General features: G+C 41.5%; 1 protein-coding gene across 7 annotated transcripts in view; it reads left to right on the top strand.

Annotated features, from left to right (window-relative positions):
• The window catches only part of ZFAT (zinc finger and AT-hook domain containing), a 271,981-nt gene that overhangs the window by 163,424 nt on the left and 85,834 nt on the right, over positions 1-22,723 (top strand). For all 7 annotated transcript variants that reach the window (XM_077167748.1, XM_077167742.1, XM_077167743.1 and 4 more), the window contains one exon: positions 13,907-13,995. In XM_077167748.1, the coding sequence (XP_077023863.1) occupies positions 13,907-13,995 (89 nt within the window). The remainder of the gene's footprint in view (positions 1-13,906; positions 13,996-22,723) is intronic.

Genomic DNA, 22,723 nt, shown 5'->3' with positions numbered 1-22,723 from the left:
AATTCTTTTTTCCTGTTTTCTTTAAACCACAAGAACCACTGGGAATAATGAGCCTATACCATAAAATGAATGACACAACTTACCCAGCAGTCAGCTTTTTCTGTTATGCAGATTTACCTGTTGAGTGAGTCTTCATTGCCTCATGCCCGGGTAGGGGGCTTAGCTGCAAACAACTCTTTCCTCCAGCTCTGCACTGCTTTCTGTTTCTTTCAATATCTCATGCTGATCCGTGCCTCCATGTATCAAAACTGATGTACTAATTACAGAGTCTCAAAGTCTGCAGTTTCTTGAAGTTCAGTCTTTAAAGAACAGAGACTTCCTAAACTGTATTTTTTTTGCTGTAGCTATTTCTGTCCTGATTTGCTATTGCACAAATTACTGCAGAAATGCTAGAACTGTGAAGATGTGTGCTCTGCAAAATGCCTGCTACTGAATGTCAGTTATGCTTCCTATAGGATGCTTTTCTTGCATTAGGTGGCACAAATCTGCGTGCCAGGCTGTGTGGAGAGGCATCAAGGCAGAGTGGTTAGGGCCACGGGCTCGGCATGGCAGTCCAGGTGGGGCCACTTGCTGCCTGTACAGCCTTACACAGGCAGCTCTGGTATCCCCATTTGTAACATGTGTGTATTAGATTCCTATGGTCACTGCAACAGATTACCACTAATTTTGTAGCTTAGAGCAGCACGAATTCATCTTAGGGTTCTGGAGGTCACAAGTCTTAAATCAAGGTGGCAGGAGTGCTGTGCTCCTTTTGGAGACTCCAGGGGAAAATCCATTCCCTTCCTGGCTTGAGCTTCTACAGTAGGCTGCTTACACCCTTCTGAAGGTGAGCCCCTTCCTCACCTTCCAATCCAGCAGTGTCCCCTGCTTCCACCTCCCAGCCCCACTCTCTCTGACCCGAGCCTTCTCCCTCGCTCTTACAAGGACCTTGTGATTCCATTCTCCCCCACCCCCCCTGGATAATCCTGGATTATCTCCCTTTCTCAAGATACTTAACTTGGTCTCATCTTAAAGTCTGTTTTTTGCCAAATAAAGTAATATTTGTGGGTGGAACCCTGGAGGGTTCAGGACCCTGGATATTTTGGGGGGGGCCATTATTCAGCCGAGTACAGTGGGACTGTGGGAAGAAAACTAGTTCCTACCAAGAGAGTTGGCTCTTTCTAGGTACCCCGTGGGCGGCCCAACCCTCTTGCAGGCAGTACCCTCTGTCCCTAGCAGGCCCCACAACTGCAGTCTGGGGTAGGTATTTGTAGCCAGCAATCTACATCATTCAGGAAAGATCGTGTTCTCTCTCTCTAGGAAGGCAGAGTACAGTCAACCCAATTTAGAAAAGTTTCCCATCAAAATAGTTAATATTTTAAAAGTATCAGTGTTAAAAGGGTAAAGTCAGTTTTCTGAAAAATTTAGTTACGTGACATGTCACCCTTTTCAGTAAGACTGGATACACAGTTACAAGAAGATATTTTCACTTTTATGCCACTAGCTATTATCACTAATAGCAATTTAGATTTGTGGAGATTCCTTCTCTAAATATTTTAACAGTACTTCCAGTTTGAAGTACCTATGTTTGATTCAATGGGCGTGAAATAATCTAACATATGTTTCAGACAAGTTGTTAAGTTAGAAGGAATTTTCCACGGCTGTCCCCTGTTCTCATGGAGTCCAGAGGTTGGAATCCCAAGTTGAAGGTTTTATCTTCATATGATGGTTTTAAGATTTCTCTCCTACTCCATTCCTCCTTAGTTTTTATAGGACTCTGGTTATAGAGACTCAGCAGCTGGAATCATCACCAGAGAAGCTCATGGAGCAGAAGAGGAGGCAGTAAACAGTGAAGGATGCTGACATGCCTCGTGTGGGCACCAAGGCTGCTCACTGGGCTGGATGGGACCAGGCATCCCAGAATCCCCCCCCCCCACTGCCCTCCAGTGCTGAGTCAGGGCGTTGCCTTCATTTTGAGGGGCAGAAATTAGAGGCTCCGAATATTGATCCCTGAGGGTTCAGCTCTGAAGGTCCAGAGCAACATGGGTGGCTTTTGTGTCTCTGTGCCCTTGGGGGACTCCTCCCCTCTACTTGGGTCTCTCCTGTTTGGAAGGCGGGCCTGGGGGGCAGGAGCTCTGCTCCCCCTCCACACCCCCCCCCCCCATCTCCACTGTACTCAGCTTTCTCATCCACAACAGAAAGCTACTTGGCAGCGAGGACAGTCCCAAACCCTTAGGTTTCGGCACATTTCTCCTTACCTAACCCAGGATAGAACAGTAAGTATTCCTGATCCACCCTTACCCCTTCCTACCCTCTACCCCCCGGCTCCCGGAGAAGGCTTGGGCACGGGGCAGAGCTCAGGGCCCTGCTTTCCTTTACTCTCTGGGACACTGGAATTCCACATCCAGTCGGTAGACCCAGGCTGAAAAGGTCAGAGATGAGCTTTGTTTCACCAGCCAGTTATCCATAAGTTGCTGGCTGAAGAGCTCATGTTGGATGAAGAAACAGACTCCTCCCAAAAGAAAACCAAAAGGTGGAAATTGGTTTTGCAAAGATGGTACCATAGCTTGTGAGAGATAAACAGAAATAGTGGCAATGGCATTTCCCTCCCTCGTCTTTGAAGGGAAGTTGCACTAGATCATACCCTTTTGAGGGAAATCGGAGCTGGTGTTGAAATATTCTACTTCCAGAATGAACCACTATACCTGCAGTGGAGTTCTCCAACACGCCTGCACCCAGCAAGCTGCTGAATGGTGCCCGGCAGGGCAGAGAATGCTGAGCATGCAGCAGCAACCTGCCCAGTCCACCAACCCACAGGTCGTCCTCAAATGTGATCCCTCAACTGCACAAATCTCTTTCCTTTTTAACCAGTTTGATGCCAGTTCCTGAGACCCCTGCAAAAGGTAGCCTGACTATTTTGTTCTTGTGTTATTTTGTTTTAGCCTTTAAAAACTAAAGAATGACATGCATGCAAAAACAGTGTACAGATCAGTGAACTGTCAAAAAAGGCGCACATCTGTGTAAGCATTGTCCTGGGACGAGGAACAACACTGCTGGCCTCTTTCCCTGCCCCAGCGGTTGTCCTCCCCACCTCCTCGCAGGGAGCCATTCTCCTGACTGCTGACACAACCCCATGGTTTGCAGGTTTTTAAACTTAATGATAGATTCATACAGAGTTAGTTTGTGTCTGGCTCCTTTGGCTCCTTTCCTTTTAGCATTGTGTTTATGAGATTCATCAGGTTTGCTGTGATTTTGACTTGTAACATCCAGGCCCCTATGTCAGATGGGAAGAACTGCTAAGTAATTGAGAGTCTAAATTCTGACATTTGTACGGGAAAGTCTCTGTTCCTATAATTTGCTTTTTTTTTTCATTGTGGCAGTGTTTTTTTGCATAAGCTTGGAGAACTTCTGGCAAAACAGTTTGTCCAAAAAGTTGGTATGACTCAGCTTTCTCGCGTTCTCCATGTTGAGGAGAGTTCTCCTGTTTTACGAAAGTTAAATCCTGCTCCAAAGGACAAGGACTGACCACCTGCAGGCAATTCACCACCTGAGGCCATAGAGGAAGGGGAGTGGCAAAGGTTCCTGGCAAGGAATAGTGTTCAAAATTCAGCTAGTCAGGCAGGGGTTTTAAAGACGGTGAACCCTTTTGAACTTTCAGGTTCAGAAACCATCGATTTCATTTTATGGTTCTGTATTGAAAGACCTGTCTCCTGTGCTGTGCATGGACCAGGCAGCCTTTCTGTGACTCTGCTCACTTTTGCCCGGACGACAGCAAAACACAACAGCAAAATTCCAACCCCTACCTACAAATATACCCACCATTTTATTATCCCCTAATACATATGTTTTTCTTTTGAAAATTTTTTTCACTTTTTATTCATGTTTTGTATAGAATGGTTACATAGTTGTGGTTAAATTTGATGAAATATTCTTGTTGCTTTAAAGTTAATATTGTAGTTATTTTATATTGCTATATAATCTATAAATAGCATATTTAAGAGCTGTATAATATTACATCAAGGCATGAACATAACCATTTCCTTGCTTTTGAACAATGTATTATTTCCTTTTTCTTCTCCTTATTACAACTCATGTGATATGGGACCCTTTTTTTGCATGTAAAGTTTTCCTTCTTTTAAATTAATTATTAAGGATACATTTCTGGGACCAGGAGAGCTCTTTGATTTTAGTGGTTTTGATCATGTTTTAATTGTGTTGCCATTTAGCTTTTCCAAAATATTATCAGAAATATTTAGGCATTCCAGCTTTACCCATTCATTTTTTTTTCAGACACAATTGCCTTTGTAAGCAGTTAATTGAATTTTTTAAAAAATATTTTATTGTAATATCATCATGCATCATACTACAATCCATCCTAAGTATGTAATATGTCCTCACAGTATCATCACATGGTTGTGGATTCATCACCATGATCATTTTTAGAACATTTGCCTCACCTCCAAAAAAAGAAAAAGGTAAAAGAAAAAAATCTGTACATCCCATATCCCTCACCCCTTCCTCTCATTGACCACTAATATTGCAATCTTTCCAATCTTTTTTTTTAAACCCTTATCCCCCACTATTATTTATTTATGTATTTTCCTTATTTTTTACTCATCTGACCATACCCGGGATAAAGGGAGCATCAGCTACAGGGTTTTCATAACACATGGTCACATTGTAAAAGCTGTATAGTTATACAGTCACCTTCAAGAATCAGCTCTACTGGAATGCAGTTCAACAGTTTCCTCCAGCCACTCTAATACACCACAAACTGAAAAGGGATAACTATATAATGAATAAGAATAGCCTCCAGGAAAACCTCTTGACTCTGTTTGAAATCTCTCAGCCCCTGAAACGTTATTTTGTCTCATTTCTCTCTTCCACCTTTTGGTCAAGAAGGTTTTCTCAATCCTTTCATGGCAAGGCCAGGCTCATCCCCAGGAGTCCTGTCCCACGTTGCCAAGGAGATTTAAACTCATGGGAGTCATGTCCCACGCAGGGGGTAGGGCAGTGAGTTCACCTGCCGAGTTGGCTTAGAGAGAGAGGCCACATTTGAGCAGCGAATGAGTCTTTTGACTCTTCGGCACAATTATAAGTAGGCTTAGCTTCTCCTTTGCAGAAATGAGTCTCATACAGGTGAGCCCCAAGATCAGGGGTCAGCCTGTTGAATTTGTTGTCCCCGCTGTTTGCGAGAATATCAGGAATTCCCAGATGGGGAAGTTTAATGTTTCCTCCTTTTTCCCCAGTCAGTTCCCCAAGGGGATTTTGTAAATATTTCTTTATCCTCTGCCCAAAATACTCTGGGATATATCCGGGCATCACACTAACAAGCCAGCAAGATCTCACTCCCTACCTAATTCCATGTAATTATGGTGTTGGAATAAACTGATGATATAAGTCCAATTAGATAATGTACTAACCAAAATATAAAATTTGCACCAAATAAACATCTCTCCCTTTGGTCTCACACAGAACCTGAAGTTGTTGTTTTTTTGCATGGGCAGGCGCCTGGAATCAAACCCCGGTGTCTGGCATGGCAGGCCAGAACTCTGCCACCGAACCACCGTTGCCTGCCCTGAAGTTTTAGAACATATATCATATCATTGTTTACCCTGTGTTCTGATTTACCTTAGTCCTATCCAGATCAGTTTCATTCGTATCTCTAGTCGCAGTCTGATCAGTTTTTCAGCACTTGTAACAGTGTATGGGGTTATGCTGGTTTTCATAGCTTCAGAGCCCTAATTCTGAGTTTTGGGTATCACACAAATACCCTGAGTTCCAGGGAACAACTGGGTTATAGTGTGTGTAGAATTCTGAGATAGAGCAGCATCTCAGAATTTAGAAATAACAGTTACAACTTTGGAACAGATATAACTGCCATAGAGTTTATAATCTAGGAACTTTTACAATAGGCCCCAGCCTGATAACCCATGCTCTCAATTTAAATTCTACAGGTTTGTATATTATAGGTCATCCATATGAGTGAGGCATGATAGTATTTGTCTTTTTGTTTCTGACATTTCATTCAACATACTGTTTTCAAGGTTCATTCACCTGGTTGAATGCCTCACAACTTCATTCCTTCTTGTAGCCTCAGTAAGATTGTTAAATCTACTCCACCTGTTTTCCCTCCTGTTCCTCAGTCATTGTACCTTAGGCTACCTTCATCCATTGCAAATCAGAAACACTTCCACCATAAACACCAGTATGCAGATGTCCATTTGTGTTCCCACTCTCAGTTCCTCCAAGCATTCACCTAGCAGCAGGGTTGCAGGATCATGTGGCAACCCCACTCCTCGCCTCCTGTGGCACCACCACCCTGCCCTCCAAGGGGCTGCACCACTCTGCTTCCCTACCAGCAGTGGATAGAGCATCTCTTTCTCCACATTTTCTCCAGCACTTGTATCTCACTGTTCATTTTAAAACAGTTTTATTGTCACATCATGCTATCCAACCTAAGTAAAAAAAAAAATCAATGATTCCTGCTATAATCATATAGCCATGCCTTCACCTCCTCAGTCTATGTGAGGACGTTTCCTTTGCTTCCACAAAGTATCCCATACCCGTCCCCCACATCCCCCACTTGTTGACATTTAATTTTGGTGTATTGCCTTTGTCACATTCAGTGGAACATTTTGCAATGTTATTGTTGACTATAGACCCTAGCTTGCATTGATTCTGTTTTTTCCAGTATACCATCCCATTTTTAGCACTTGCAACGTTGACATTCGTTTTCCCTCGTGCAAAAACAGTCTTGTATTTGTACATTTAATCACCATCATTTTCTACTCTAGGCATTCCTAAGTTACAACATCTCAGTCTTTATCCTCTTTCCCTCTGATGTCACACATACCTCCAGCCCCCCTTCAGCCATACTCACATTCAGCTTCAGTCAGTGTGTATTATTGTGCTACCATCAGATAATATTGTATTATCCATTTCTGAAGTTTCACAGTCCTGTTGTACATTCTGTACTCCTTCAGCACCAAATGCCCAATATCTGCACTCTTTCTATGTCCTGATAACCTGTGTCCTTAACTTTAACTCTCAAAGTCCACTCATTAATGACTTTATTCTGTCTTAGGTGGCGTAATATTTCATTGTGTGTGTGTGTGTGTGTGTGTGTGTATATATATATATATATATATATATATATATATATATATATGCCACAGCTTGTTTAGCCACTCATCGTTTGATGGACATTTGGGCTGTTTCCATCTCTTGGCAATCATGAATAATGCCACTATAAACATCATTGTGTAAATGTCCATTTGTGTCCTTGCCTTCAGTTCCTCTGAATATATACCTAGTATTGGGGTTGCTAGACCATATGGTAATTTTAGCTTCCTGAGGAACCGCAACACTGCCTTCTAGAGTGCATTCATCATTTTACATTCTCATCAATAGTGAATAAGTGTGCCTGCCTCTTTCTTCACATCTTCGCCAGTACTTATTGTTTTCTGTTTTTTTTTTTATAATGTCCATTTTAGTGGGTGTGAGATCTCATTGTGGTTTTGATTCACATTTCTCTAATAGCCAGGGAAGTTGAACATGTTTTCATATGCCTTTTAGCCATTTGTATTTCCTCTTCTGAAAAGGGTCTGTTCATGTCTTTCGTCCCTTTTTAAATTGGGTTGTTTGACTTTTTGTTGTTGAATTGTAGAATCTCTTTATATATTCTGGATATTAAGTATTATCTGATAATGTAGTTTCCAAATAACTTTCTCCCATTGCATAAGCTGCCTTTTTACTTTTCTGACAAAATTCTTTGAAGCTCAGAAGTACTTACTTTTGAGGAGATCCTATTTATCTATTTCTTTTTTCATTGCTGGTACTTTGGGTGTAATATCTGGAAAGCCACCTCCTATCACGAGATTTATAAGATATTTTCCTTTTAAAGTTTTACATCCTAGTTCTAATGTTTAGGTCTTTGATCCATTTTGAGTTAATTTTTATATGGGGTGTGAGATATGAATCCTTTTTCATTCTTTTTCACATGGATATCCAGTTTTCCAAATACCATTTATTGAAGAGGCTGCTCTGTCCCAGTTAGGTTGGCCTGACTGCCTTGTTATGGATTAACTGCCTTAGATGACAAGGTGTGTTTCTGAACACTTAGTTCGATTCCATTGATCAGTATATCTATCTTATGCCTGTACCATGCTGTTTTTTTTTCAATATAGAATGTATAGCTATACAATCTTCTTCAAGAATAAAGGCTACTGGAACACAATTCAGCAGTTGCAGTATATCATGCTATTTTGACTACTGTAGCTTTATAATATGCTTTAAAGTTAGGTAGTGTGAGACCTCCCATTTCGTTTTTCTTTCTCAAGATATGTTTAGCTGTCTGGGGCACCCTGCTCCTCCAAATAAATTTGGTTGTGGGTTTTTCAGTTTCTGCAATGTAAGTTGTTGGGATTTTATTTAGTATTGCATTGAATCTATAAATCAGTTTGGGTAGTATTGACATCTTAACTATATTTAGTATTCCAGTCCATGAACATGAAACGCCCTTCCATTTGTTTGGTTCTTCCATGATTTCTTTTAGCAATTTCTTATAGTTTCTCTGTATAGGTCTTTTGGGTCCGTAGTTAAATTTATTCCTAAATATTTTATTCTTTTGGTTGCTATTGTAAATAGATTTTTTTCTTAATTTCCTCCTCAGATTGCTTATTGCTGATTTTTGGGTGTTTGTCTTGTACCTTACCACTTTGCTATACTCATTTATTAGCTCTAGTAGCTTTGCTCTAGATTTTTTCAGATTTTTGACATATAATCATGTCATCTGCAAGCAGTGAGAGTTTTACTTCTTCCTTTCCAATTTGGATACCTTTTATTTCTTTTTCTTGTCTAATTGCCCTGGCTAGAACTTCCAGCATAATGTTAAATAACAGTGGTGACAGTGGACATCCTTGTCTTGTTCCTGATCTTAAAGGGGAAGCTTTTAGTCTTTCCCCATTGAGGGTGATGTTAGCTGTGAGTTTTTCATATATTTATCATGTTAAGGAATTTCCCTTCTGTTCCTGTCCTTTGAAGTATTTTCATTAAGAAAGGATGTTGAATTTTGTCAAATGCTTTTTCTGCATCAATTAAGATGGTCATATGGTTTTTCTGCCTTGATTTATTGATATGTGTTACATTAATTGATTTTCTTGTGTTGAACCAGACTTTTGTATCTGGAATAAATCCTACTTGATCATGGAATATAATTCAATTCTTTTAATTTGTTGCTTGATTCAATCTGCAGTATTTTGTTGAGCATTTGTGCATCTATAGTCACTGAAGAGATTGGTTTGTAATTTTCTTTTCTTTTAGTAGCTTTGTCTGGCTTTGGTATTAGGGTGGTGTCGGCTTCATCGAATGAATCATGTAGTTTTCCCTCTTCAGTATTTTTGTAGAGTTTGAACAGAATTGGTACTAATTCTTTCTTAAATGCTTGGAAGAAATCGCATGTGAAGCCGTCTGATCCTGGGCTTTTCTTTTTTGGGAGCCTCTTGATGAATGATTCAATCTCTTTACTTGTGATTTGGTCTCTTGAGGTCATCTATTTCTTCTTGAGTGAATTTAGTTTATTCATGCTTCTCTAGGACGTTGTCCATTTCATTTATGTTGTATACATTGTTGCTCATAGTATCCTGTCATTACTTCCTCTGTTTCTGTGGGGTCAGTGGTTGTGTCCTTTCTCCCATTGTAGATTTTATTTACGTGCATCCTCTCTCTCTGTCTCTGTCAGTCTAACTAAGTTTCTGTCAATTTTATTGATTTTTCTCAAAGAACCAACTTCCAGTTTTGTTGATTTTCTCGATTGTTTTCATGTTCTTAATTTCATTTATTTCTACTCTAATCTTCATTATTTCTTTCCTTCTATTGCTTTGGGGTTAGTTTGTTCTTTCTCTAGCTCTTCAGGTGAACAGTTAATTTCTTGATTTTTGCTCTTTCTCCTTTTTTAATATAGGCATTGAGGGCTAATAAATTTCCTCTCACCACCACCTTTGCCGAATCCAATAAATTTTGATATGTTGTACTACAATTTTCATTTTCCTTGAGATATTTATTGATTTCTCTTGTAATTTCTTACTTGACCCATTGGTTGTTTGAGTGTGTCATTTAGCCTCTATATATTTGTGAGTTTCTTGCCCTCTGCCTATTATTGATTTCCAACTTTATTCCATTATGATCTGATAAATTGTTTAGTAAAATATCAATCTTTAAAAATTTATTGAGACTTGTTTTGTGACACAGCATATGGTCTATCCTTGAGAATGATCCATGGGCAATTGAGAAAAATGTGTATCCTGCTGTTGTGGGGTGTAATGTTCTGTAAATGTCTGTTAACTCTAGTTCATTCATCATATTATTCAAAATCTCTGTTTCCTTATTGATCCTCTCTCTAAATATTCTTTCCGTTAATGAGAGCATGGAAGTGAAGTCCCCAGTTATTATGGTCGAGGCGTCTACTTCTCCTTTCAGTGTGGTCAGTGTTTGCCTCATGTATTTTGGAGCACCCTGGCTTGGTGCATAAATGCTGATGATTCTTATGTTGTCTTTTTGAATTGTTCCTTTTATATTAACACATAGGGTCCTTCTTTGTCTCTTTTAATAGTTTTACATTTAAAGTCTAATTTGTGGGATATTGGTATAGGTACTCCTGCTCTTTTCTGGTTGCATTTTGCATAAAATATCTTTTTTCCAACATTTTACTTTCATTCTATTTTTGTCCTTGGGTCTAAAGTGAAAAGCATATAGATGAGTCCTGTTTCTTAGTCCATCCTGCCAATCTATGTCTTTTGATTGGTAAGTTTAATCCATTAACATTTAATGTTATTACTGTAAAGGCAGTACTTTTTTCTACCATTTTGTCTTTTTGGTATTATATGTCTTATTTTTTCTTTCTCTTTTTACCTTTACTGATTGTCTTCATTTCTACACTCTCCTCCAGATCTCTCTCTCCTGTCTTTTCCTATCTGCTGTAGTGTTCCCGTTAGTATTTCTTGTAGAACTGGTCTATAAATCATAGACTCTCTCAGTGACTATTTGTTTCAAAATATTTTAAACTCCTCTTCGTATTTGAAGTAGAGTTTTGTTGGGTATAGAATTATTGGCTGGCAGTTTTTTTCTTTTAGACTCTTAAATATATTATACCACTGCCTTGTCTCCATGGCTTCTGCTGAGAAATCTGCATATAGTCTCATCAAATTTTCTTTCTTTTTAATAGATTGCTTTTCTCTTTCTGCTTTCAGAATTCTCTCTTTGTCTTTTTCATTTGACAATCTGATTAATAAGTGTCTTGAAGTATGTATATTTGGGTCTCTTCTGTTTGGGGTATGCTATACTTCTTGGATCTGTAATTTTATGTCTTTCATAAGAGATGGGAAATTTTCAGTAACTATTTCCTCCATTGGTCTTCTGCCTTTTTCCTTCTCTTCTCCTTCTGGGATACCCATGACACATTTGTGTACTTCATGTTGTCATTCAGTTCCCTGAGACTCTGCTCATATATTTCTATTATTTTCCCTGTCTGTTTTTTGTGTGTGTACGATTCTAGATGTCCAGTCTTTTAGTTCACTAGTCCTTTATTCTGCCTCTTCAAATCTGTTGTTGTAGGTTTCCATTGTTTTCTCATCTCTTCTATTGTGCCTTTAATTCCCTTAAGTTCTGTGATTTGTTTTTTCAAACTTTTGAGTTTTTCTCATGCAGCTTGGCTCCCCTCTGCCTCCTTTGCTTTCCTCTGGTCCCATCTGTCTCTGCTCTGCCCTCTGTCCCCCACCTGCACATGGCCCTCTTTGGGGTCTCACCCGCAGAGTAGAGAGCTGACTGCTGAGGGCTCTGGGATCACATGCTTCCTGTCTGGGTAGTTCAGATGCCTGGCTCTCCACGTCCTGCACCTGTCCCCCAGGCTCCAGTCACCTGTGGTGGGGGGTAGGGGAGGGACAGTGGGCAGGGCCAAAGAGCAGGACCCAGGGGTGCCTGTGAGATCCTGTGAGTTGTGGGAATGGAAGGGTGGCAGAGAGATGTGCCCAGGGGCTCACCTGTGACTTATCAGCAGCTTTACATCTGGGTGGTACCCACCCATGCCCAAGTACTCGGGACATGGAAGGAGAATGTACAGCCCCTGTCTCAGCGAGGATGTCAGGTAGATTAATGGAGACGAATCAGCCGACCACTTTGGTGGGCAGGCATTGTGGGCACAGCCGTGGAGGACAGAAACAACCACCAAAGCAGAAAACAAAAACCTCCAATGTCACGATGCTAGAATTCTAGTGAAGGAAACAGGTGATGAACAAGAGAACTCGACACAGTACATGGCATTTGGAAACCAAAAAGTGCTCAGCAAGAAGCAGTGACGGGGCTAGGACTGTCATTTAGAATAGGGTGCTGGGGGGAGGCCCTGCTGAGGCGGTGGCATCTGAATGAAGACCAGAGGCGGGCGGGGTGGCTGCGGGGGCTGTGGCCTGGCCCTGGAGTGGAGGGGGCGGCGGGCCGGGCCTTGGCTCAGAGGGGCAGCGGGGGCTCCAATGGGCAGTCAACCGGCCTGAAGGCTTCTGCTCTGGGCGAAGATGCAGCCGGAGGGTGTGAGGCCTGCGTGAGGGGGCCAGCCCTGGACGCTGATAGAACTGTTAACACGGTGTGCGTTGACAGACATCCCCTCCCCAGCTGCTTGTCCTCTTGTTGTCTGAGGTGTGGGGTCTTAGGCAGCTGAATTAGAACCAAATCTTTGCGTTGTACCAGAGTGTCCCGGAGGCAAAGCACGGTGAGCGGTGGGCCGGGGAGGCTCACTGCCTTCGTGAGCCTGGGCCCGCGGCCATGAGGAAAGCAAGCCACCCCGGCGGCTGGGCCGGCCCTGCCCTGGCCATGAGCCCGGGCTGTGGAAGGCCTGGTTCCCCCCCGCCCAGCCAGTTCAGGTTCCTGGGCAGGTGACCTGCCTGCCTGCGAACCCATGGGTGCGCAGGTGAGCGCTCATGCCTGCATACTGATGCTCCCGGGGGAGTTAGTCAGATGTGCTTGGAAAAAATGAGCTAGATAAAAACAAAGAAAGGTTAACCTCTTGTTTTTCCTTTGTAATCATTCTTTTGTTTTCCTGGGCTGCTGAGTGATAGGCTTCCAGATGTTTATTTACCAGCCCTTTGGCATCTGTCTTACCCCCGATGAGTACTAGATTTTCAGTCGTCTCTCCCTGTGGTTCTCAGGAGTCTCTTGGTGGAAACAATGTGATGGCCTTGGTGTAGCGCTCTTTATGATTGGTCGTGAACCTGCATTCTGTTGCTTTTAATAGGTAGCCAAAGAGTATGTCAAGTGCTCTCCCGGCCTTGTTTGACAAGTGCTGCCACTGGCTGCTGAAAACATTTGTAATGTTTACTCCAGGGCGTGAAGCCTCGGTAAGGACAGCTTTAAGGAGCTGCCTTCCCTTGTCTCCTGCAGAACCTCAGGATATATCCATGAAAGGCTGATCCTTTATCTCTAATGAGGCAGTTCCTTGTACTCCTTTCAGGGTTCATTTCAGCTTGATCCTTTACTCTGTGTTCCAAATTGACTTGATAATACAACGGGTGACAAAACATTTATCAACTCTTGATAATTGGTCTGTGTTTAACTTTTTGAGAGGCTGCTGTCTTACTTTCCGTAGTGGCTGTACCGTCTTACATCTCCACCAGCCATGTGCCAGGGTTGCAGCCTGCCTGCTCTTCAGGAGCCCGTCCAGTGTCATTGCCTGTGGAAAACCCCGGCCTCCCCAGCTGGGGCAGGCATTCCTCTTTGGCCCAGCTCCTTTCCATTCCTGTATCTCAGGCCTCCACTCTCAGGGCTCCAGCTTGCTGCGTTTTATGGACATCTGTGTGTCCATCTTCATGTCTGCAACGTGTATTTTACCTGTAGGAACTGGTAGCTGGATGCTGCTCAACTTGTCCTCCCTTCTTTGCAGGGAAGCAGTTTAAGTGCACGGTGTGTGACTACACGGCGGCCCAGAAGCCACAGCTGCTGCGGCACATGGAGCAGCACGCTTCCTTCAAGGTGAGAGGGCTGGGCAGACGCCGGGCTGCAGGCGCACTGCCTCCCCAGTTGGAAGGTGGCGAGCATCCTTTTATTGTTTTGTGGTGTTCCCTTCATTTTCCGGCCCCCTTAGCTGGTATGCACAAAATCTGAGGTGTGCCTCAGTTTACTTCATACTCTCTCCTTCCCAAATTGTAGCATTTTCTCTGTACGGTGGACACCAAGTCAAGAAACGGTGTGTAAGAGGATTCAGGAAGACGCTAAGGGAGGCTTGGGAAGGGTGCCGCTGTAGAGACACGCGTGTGTACTGCCAACCTGGATTACCTCAGGTCCTTCCGATAGAGGAGGTTGAGGAGCCGCTGGCAGACTGTTGGAGGGAGTACTCACTGGTGCCCGCCGCGGAAGACGTGCCCGTGAGGCTCCTGCTGACCCGTGACCCTGTAGGGTAGTGTGCCCAGTCATGGGTTGTGGTTAGAGTCGTTACTCTGGAGACCAGCAGGGAGGGCCCTGAATCACATGTGTCTTTATTTTCAAATCAGGTTTACCTTTCTGTTTAGAAGGCACACTCATTTAAATAGCCTTGCGTCTGCTGTCACATACATAGTCTAAGAGTTACGTGTTCAGTATCGCTGGGATTTGTACAGCCCCTGGAATTGGACTGTTATTACAGATTCTGAAATAAAGAGTTGTGCTGTTTTCTTTCCTCTTATCAGAGGTCTTGAACTGGGGTGAAGTGCTGCTGGAGGAGAATGAGGACAAGGGAGGAAGGCTCAAGGGTCACAGCTTCAGGGGCTGGTGCTCACCATAGTTTTTAAATGCCTCTCACTAAAGCTTCCCTCACGTGGGTGGGAATAGCTGCCTTGCTGTTGTTTACGGTGTGGTTATTGACAGGAACTGTGGTCCAGTGAATTTGTTCATTTAAATATTCCACTCTCAATAAAAAATTCTACTTGGCTTGTAAAACAACTTGACCCTGAAAATTGGTGCTGCTGCTGGCATATACTCATGGGAAACAGCGTCATCAAGGTTTGCAAACACTGGGCTTGGAAATGCCTGTGAAACTGTCCCCTGCGAAGTCCTAGGGGATTGAAGAGGGGGAGGGGCCATTGGTCCCCACTCATGGCTCGCATGTATCAAGCACCTCGTATGTGCCAACATGTCACGCCCATCCACTTTCATCTCCCGACAGTCGTCAGTCTTCTCTCCCTGTCTTGCAGACGAAGGATCCGAGCCTCAGGGACGTCACCTGGCCACATATTGTTCCTTTCCGCCATGCCCATAACCAGCATAGAGTTCTGTTAGAACAGTGACTGCTCTGTGTTCCCCCTTAACGGTGGCCAGGACTGCAGGGGGCTCTGCGAGGGGGCAGTCCTCTCTCCTGGCAGTTGAGGGAACTGGGTGGCGCGGGGGGCACACGTTGGTGGACCCTGCTTCAAATATCCAGGACGTTCAAGAACCAGAACTGCACCCTGTCTTCTGCTCCTTGTCCGGTGATTTCCCTACTGCATCTTCTCATTTACTCACTGGGGGCAGAAAGGGGAAACTGGATGAATGAAGGCTGCGTACCTGGTGCTTTTGTAGCTGCTTTTAACATCTCTAGTGAATGTGAGTTCCTTAGGCCAGACACAGCTGGGCCGACAGAGCCTTAGGCTAGACTTTCTTGTGGAGGTGCTGCAGTGTGTGGATTGGGCAGCTTGAAATTATGAGATTTATTTCACGTTTCACAGCTCATAGATGTGTTTTTTTTTGGATGACTGTGGATTTTTCTTAGAATAGTGTGCTTAAAAATGCCAGAGAATGGAGAACTGAGACAACTCATTTTATGGGCAAGAAAGAGACATGGTTAAGCTAATTGTTTTACTAGCAGTTCCAAGTGCCGGACTACCTTCTTCCCTTAAGTTTTGGCCTGCAGCATTTTCCATTCCTGTAAAGCCATACACAGCTGAACTGCTTTCTTCCCTGAAATACATACCATTTTCTTTTGAAGATGGTTTGGAGTATTTGGTTTATGTGGAGAGAAAATGCATTTGGGATGGTTTTATTTAGGTCTCACTTGCTTGTGCAGTTCCTGGCTTTTCCTGCCTGCGGTGGTTGTTGTCTAATACTGGGCCTCAGGAGAGGCCAGTGTGCTGGACCTTGGGCCACAGCCGGTCTCCTCAGGGCTGAGTGGGCTTACAACTGGGAAAGAGAGGCAAGGCTGAGTGAGACACTCTAAATCAAACCTTGGTTACATTCTTCCTAAAAGATAGGCTACTTTTCTAATACAAATTAGTTTAGGGACTGTTTCTCAATTAACTGGGACTAATAAAGCAAAATTATATTACTTTGTGCCAGCCACTGCCATCCTAACTGGTAATTGCTCCTTCTTAATCCCCCATCCCGTTTTAGTTTTATATTACTGCTGTAATAGTTTACCTTAGACTTAGAGGCTTAAAACAACACATTATTACCTTAGAGTTCTGTAGTTCAGAAGTCCAACATAGGTCTCACTGGGCTAAAATGAGGGTGATGGCAGGATTGTGTCCCTTTCTGGAGGCTCTAGGAAGAAATCTATTTCCTTGCCTTTCCCAGCTCCAAGAGACCTCCTGCATTTCTTGGCTTATGGTCTCCCTTCCACCAAGTTCAGAGATAGGAGCATCTCATCTTGTCCTCTATTTCTCTTCTCTTTGGCTTGCCTCTATCAGACAGAAGGACCCTCATGATTACATTGGGCTCACCTGGACAACCCAAAATAATATCCTTATCTTAGAGTCAACCTTACTTCTGTCTATATGCTTCATTTACCTTTGCCATGTAAGGTAACATATTTATGTATTCTGGGGATTAGGATGTGGACATCTTTGGGGGCCATCATACACCCACATTCTTCCACTTGTTTTTTCCTCCCATATCTTCCCAGTGGTAGAAAGTTTTCATTGATGCCAGAAAACACATAGTATTCTCCAATACTCCCACATCCCCTTTACAAACCAATAGCAAACCTTACTAAGAAATCAAGGCTGTCTTTTTTATAAATTTTAAATGAAAATCTTAAAATTCTCATGTAGATACTGCTAATCTGTTGCATTTGGTTTGTAAGAGGAAACTAGTTTGGTTTTCTAGACCTAGATATATAATTTACAATATAAATTAGTTTTGGGAAATGCTGTAATAAGGGGACGAACTTCTTGTTTTAGTTTGTTAATGCTGTTGGAGTGCAATATACAAGAAATGGGTTGATTTTTATAAAGAGGATTTATTAAGTTACAAGTTCTAAGTCCTTGAGAATGTCCACACTAAGGCATCCAGAGAAATATACCTTGGCTCAAGAAAGGCTGATGTTATCCAGACACCTTTATCAGCTGGAAAGGCACACGGCTGGCGTCTGCTGGTCCTTTGGCTTCAAACAGCTTACGCAGGGGATGTTTTCCTTCTGCGTCTCCAAACATCTCTGCCTGTGTCAGCTTTCTTTGTTGGCACTCTCAGCATCTTCTTTGGCACTCCAAGCATCTCCCAATGTCTGTCTGTGCTGCTTCTGAGCTTTCTTCAGTATGTTTCCCCTTTTAAAGGATTCCAATAAACTAATCAAGACACAACTTAAATGGGTGGAATCACAGTTCCATCTAGTCAGGAGGTCACACCCACAATTGAGGGGATTACATCTCCATGGAACAATCTAATCAAAGATCTCACCCCACAAACTGGGTGTGTCACATCTCCGTGGAAGCAATCCAATCAAAGTTTCCACCCTAAACAATAGGTCTACCCCCTACAAGGTGGGATTAGGAGAAAGAACATGGCTTTTCCAGGGTACCTAACAGTTTCAAACTAACACACACCTGTATTACCTTTTAAAATTGTGTATTTTTATTTGTATATTTATTTTTAAAATAAAGGTAATGCCAGTAAAGTCAGGCAGAGGGAAGGAAACAGGTTCAGTCCTATTGACTTGAGGCTCCCCAGGGAAGTTTCCTCTAGAGGCTGCTCTGCATTAAAACCCTACTTTTTTTTCCCCCAAATTATTTAGAAATAAATTCCCCATCTGGACCATTATAATACAATTTAAAATCTCTGTAGAGAATTACTGAATGTCCCAAAGAGTTTCTGTAGTGTAGACATTTCCTCAGAGACACATAAATTATCAGTCTCTTCCTCTGGCCTCCTTGAGACGAGAACGAAGGCGTCACAGCCAGGTTTTCACCAGTAGTGTCTTGAGTTGTGAGGCATAAAACTGTAGTTTCTTAGGTGTTTCTGTTTGAATTTGGAAATGCTCATCCAATTAACTTCTCCAAAATTGTTATATATCATTATTGTTTGTAAAATATGTTTAAAATAACAAGTTTCAGCCACTGCAAAGTAAGATTATTTATTAAGTTGACTCTCTGTTGGTTCTCCTGTAGAAGCAAAGATGAATAAATATCTCTAATGTTAAAAAATTAATGTGTAATCCTACAGATAGGATTTGATAAATGATTTTTGATCCCTTTCCTTAGAGAGTTTTTGGATGCATTGATTTTTTTAGATGTAGTTGAAGTCATACTATAAATGTACGTTTTTGGGGATGGAAGTCAAAAGGTCAGCTTTATTGCTGATAAACCTCTATTGGAGAATATTTTACTTCTGAGTTGGACATAGTAACCTCACTGTCAAAGCAGTGCTGGAGAGTCTATATACAGTTGTAAATACTGCCTTTTTTTTTTTTTTTTTTACTTATCATTTCATAGTCATTTTCCTGTTTAATGAAATTGCATTTATATCTATTGGCTGCTTAAGGATGACTGCACCATAGGGCAATTAACCGTTCCCCACATAATTGGGTGATAGGTCAATCCCATTTCTTGCTATGCAGTGGATACTTTCATTTCAAAAGCATTCCCCCATCATTGTAAATTCTAAGGACTTAATAAACACTGATGAGACCCACCAGTCCACTGAGAATTCAAAAATTGTGAAGGTGTTATATGCTGTTCTTGTAAATCCAGTTTAAGTGCATTCCTCGGTGGAGCCTTCAAGAAGTGCCAGAGAAGATAATTGGACATACTGAACTGCCGCTGAGCCAGGAATCTCTCAGCAAAAATAGGCTTGTTCCTTCAGTCAAGGTGTTCCAATCTTTGCTTTCCTGCAAATGAATAGGCACACACCGTATGAAAGGCAGTGCGATCAGTAGGCAGGGATCACCATGTAGCTTTTCTCTCTGTTGTTAGGTTCATGCTGACCCATAACTGTGTACAGAAATGTTCCCCTTTATAGGTTGTGATATTAGATTGTTACTCAGAAGAACAGCAGGGCTGGGTGGTTCGGTGCCATCTCTTTGCACATGAATCAAAAGTGACTATTTTAAAATCAAGTCTTACCTTTTTATTTAAAAGGGGCATGTGTTTAAAGCAAACACTTCTTTCACTAGCCTTACATATGTCATGACATATGTAGTTTGACAGTTGTATGTTTATCATTATTGGACTTCATGCATCTTGTGAAATCGGATTGTAATGACTGATTCTGATATAGTTATGCTGTTTTCTTTCCTGTCATCAGAGGCATTGAGGTTGGGATGAGAGATACCAATGAAAACTATCTCTCTGTTTATCAAGAGAATGAAAGAGAGAGAGAAAGAGAGAAGTAGTTGAGTGTCAGGGGAAAGGCAAGGTAGCACTTACGCCACAACCCCATAGAAAAATGGCTTTACAGATCTACCATTTAGCTGGTTTTGGTCACTCTGCCTCCTTCCAGATTGCTTCCTTGCATGAGTCACCCAATCATTCTAGCAAACTCTCCTAGATTTCTCTGTGTGAGTGTAATTTTAGATATTGAAGGCTGAACATGGTATTTCAAGATTTTATTTTTTAAATGGAAGAGACTGTTGATTGAATAGCTGGAATTATTTTTCTTATCCTTTGGTGTCAGCTTTTTAATATTTGTCTTTTTTTATGAATGTCTCATATTAAGAATTTTTTTTTTTTTTACATGGGCAGGCACTGGGAAATGAACCCCAATCTCTGGCATGGCAGGTAAGAACTCTGCCACTGAGCCACCGTTGCCCACCCACGTCTTATATTTAAAAATGAACTACTACTGGTAGCCCAGTTGAGAAGTAGCAAAGGATTTAAACAGAACAGGTCACAGAGAAGGGAATAGCTGTGGCATGTATGATAAATGTCTGACCTTACTGATAATAAAATGAATTCAAATAACAGCACTAAGGTACTGTATTTCACTTATCAGATTCATAAATATTAAAAAGTTCGATAGCTCATTACTTGATGAGGCTGTGAAAAAATAGCTGTTCTCATACATTGTCAATGGAAGTGTAAGTGGCTATACACACTGCAGGGGACTGCTTTGGTGAAATCTATCAAAAATTTAAACGTGTGTTCTTTTTGACTAAGCAGTACCATTTACTTGAATTTATCCTACGAATATACTTGTAAATGTGCAAAATGATGACTGTTCAAGATTATCCATTAGACGCATTAGAAATGCCCATGAGTAGAGTAAATAAACAATCATGCATCCAGAAAGCAGAATTTTTTGTAACTATGAAAAGTAAGGAAGTACTCTACTTACTTCTGTGAAAAGCTACTTAAGGTATATGATGAAAAAAAACAAGGTTTAGAAAACAAAGAAGCGTTACCTGTTGGGGTTGTGAGAAATGGAACTGAATGGATGGGAACATGGGGCTGGGAATGAGACTTCTCCTTGTATATAATTTTTGAGCCGTGAGAATTAAATGTTCTACTTATTTGATACATTTACATAAAAACAGCAAAGCTACAAATAAAAATTATAATCTAAAGCAACCCAATGTCAAAGCACAATATAAACAAGTTTCTGTTCTATCATGTCACCCTGTGAAGATAGTGATGAATCTCCTTTTGGAATTTCATGGAGATCCTGTTTAACATTTGAAAATCTCTGAGAGCAATGAGATCTCCTAGAAAAACCCAAGAGTTAGAACTAGAGAGACTCGGGTTCAAGTCCTGGTTGCACCACTCCCTCAGGAGGAGTTATTTAACTTCTTTGCACAGATTTTATTGCCTCTAAAATGGTGATGATCATTTTATCTCCCCGGGGATATTGAAAGTAGTACCATTTGTATGATTAATGGGTAAGGTATGTGGTAGGTGAACAAAAATGTTGACTGTTTTTTTTTTTTTTTTTTTTGCATGGGCAGACACTGGGGATCAAACCCAGATGTCTGGCATGGCAGGCGAGAACTCTCCTGATGAGCCACCATCGCCCACACATGTTGGCTCTTGTGCCTCTTTTATCTCTTGAGCATGACTCCCCAAAACAACCAAAGCAAAGATTAGAAAATCAGTCTGATCACATCTTATTTTCTTTTCAGTATTATGTTTATAAAGCACTCAAAGTAATAGTTTTCCAGTTATTATGTTTTCCTTATGTATTTTTAGATATTGATGATATTTTACTATGTTTTAAAAGAAATTATGGCTTAGTAATTTAGACGCTACTCCTCCTGAAGTTGACCTTAGGGGATTCCTTTGCCTTTTGAGCCTCTGTCTCCTTATTTGGAAGATATGAACAATAATTTAATTATTTCAAGGGCTACTTTTAGGAGAGGTCGATTTGAGGAAACAGACCAGAAAAATATGTCTCCCCACGGCCTTCAGCCCTGCCATAGATAATCTTGGGTAGGGGAGCCACCTTAGGCTTTCATTAATATGAACTTGAAGACTTTTTTCTTAAAGGGAGAAACTTTGGCCTCTTGTCATGCTTTCCACCAGATTCATTCTTTTCTAATTTTAGTCAGCATCAGAATTGTCTGGGGTTCTTAATAAATGGGATTATAGTGGGTTTCCACACCCATAGGATACTTTCAGTAGGTTTGCAGCTCAGCCCACCATCTTTGACTTTGAATACTTTCCCTTGGGTCTCTGATACGGGGCTCTACAGACCATAATCTAAGAACCAGAGCACTGGATTTTAAATCTGTGAATAAAAGGCCATTTCTAAGTTTATATTTAAAGTATGTTACTGTAAACAGCATATACCTGGATTGTGTATGTGTGTTTGTGTGTATGTCTGTATAACCAGTCTGATAATCACTGCCTTTTAATTGTAGGATTTAGTTCATTATACTTAGTGCAGTTATTGACGTGTTTGAATTTACGAGCATCTTCTTTATATTTATTTTCTGTCTGTCAATATCTGTCAGTTATTTGCTTCTAGTTTCTTCTTTCCTGGCTTTTTTTCAATGAATCAAATAATAAAAATTCCATTTCCCCCCTGAAGAATAGAAATATTTTTTCTATTTACAATTTTTTATTTTATTAGTAGTTTTAGATTTACAGAAAAATTGTGATGATAATACAGTAAGTTCCCATATACCCCCCACCTAATTTCTCTTATTAGTGCCATCTGTGCCGGTTTGAAAGGAAGTATGGCCCCTAAGAAGAGCCATGTTTTGACATAAATCCCATTTCCTAAAGGAAGAATAATCTCTATTCAATACTGTATATTTGAAACTAGTGAGATCATCTCTCTGGTTGATGTGATTTAGTCAAGAATGGTTGTTAAACTGGATTAGGGGACGACATGTCTCCACCCATTTGAGTGGGTCTTGATTGGTTTACTGGAGTCCTGTAAAAGAGGAAACATTCTGGAGAAAGAGATTCAGAGAGAGCAGAACGGTGTAGCCATGAGACGCAGAGAGTCCACGAGCCAGCAGCCTTTGGAGATGAAGAAGGAAAATGCCTCCCAGGGAGCTTCATGAAACAGGAAGCCAGGAGAAGATGCTAGCAGATGATGC

The sequence above is a fragment of the Tamandua tetradactyla genome, chromosome 6, assembly GCF_023851605.1.
Source record: "Tamandua tetradactyla isolate mTamTet1 chromosome 6, mTamTet1.pri, whole genome shotgun sequence".
Classification (NCBI taxonomy): Eukaryota; Metazoa; Chordata; class Mammalia; order Pilosa; family Myrmecophagidae; genus Tamandua; species Tamandua tetradactyla.
The sequence above is the reverse complement of the archived record's forward strand: the minus strand, read 5'-3'. Positions and strand labels throughout refer to the sequence as shown.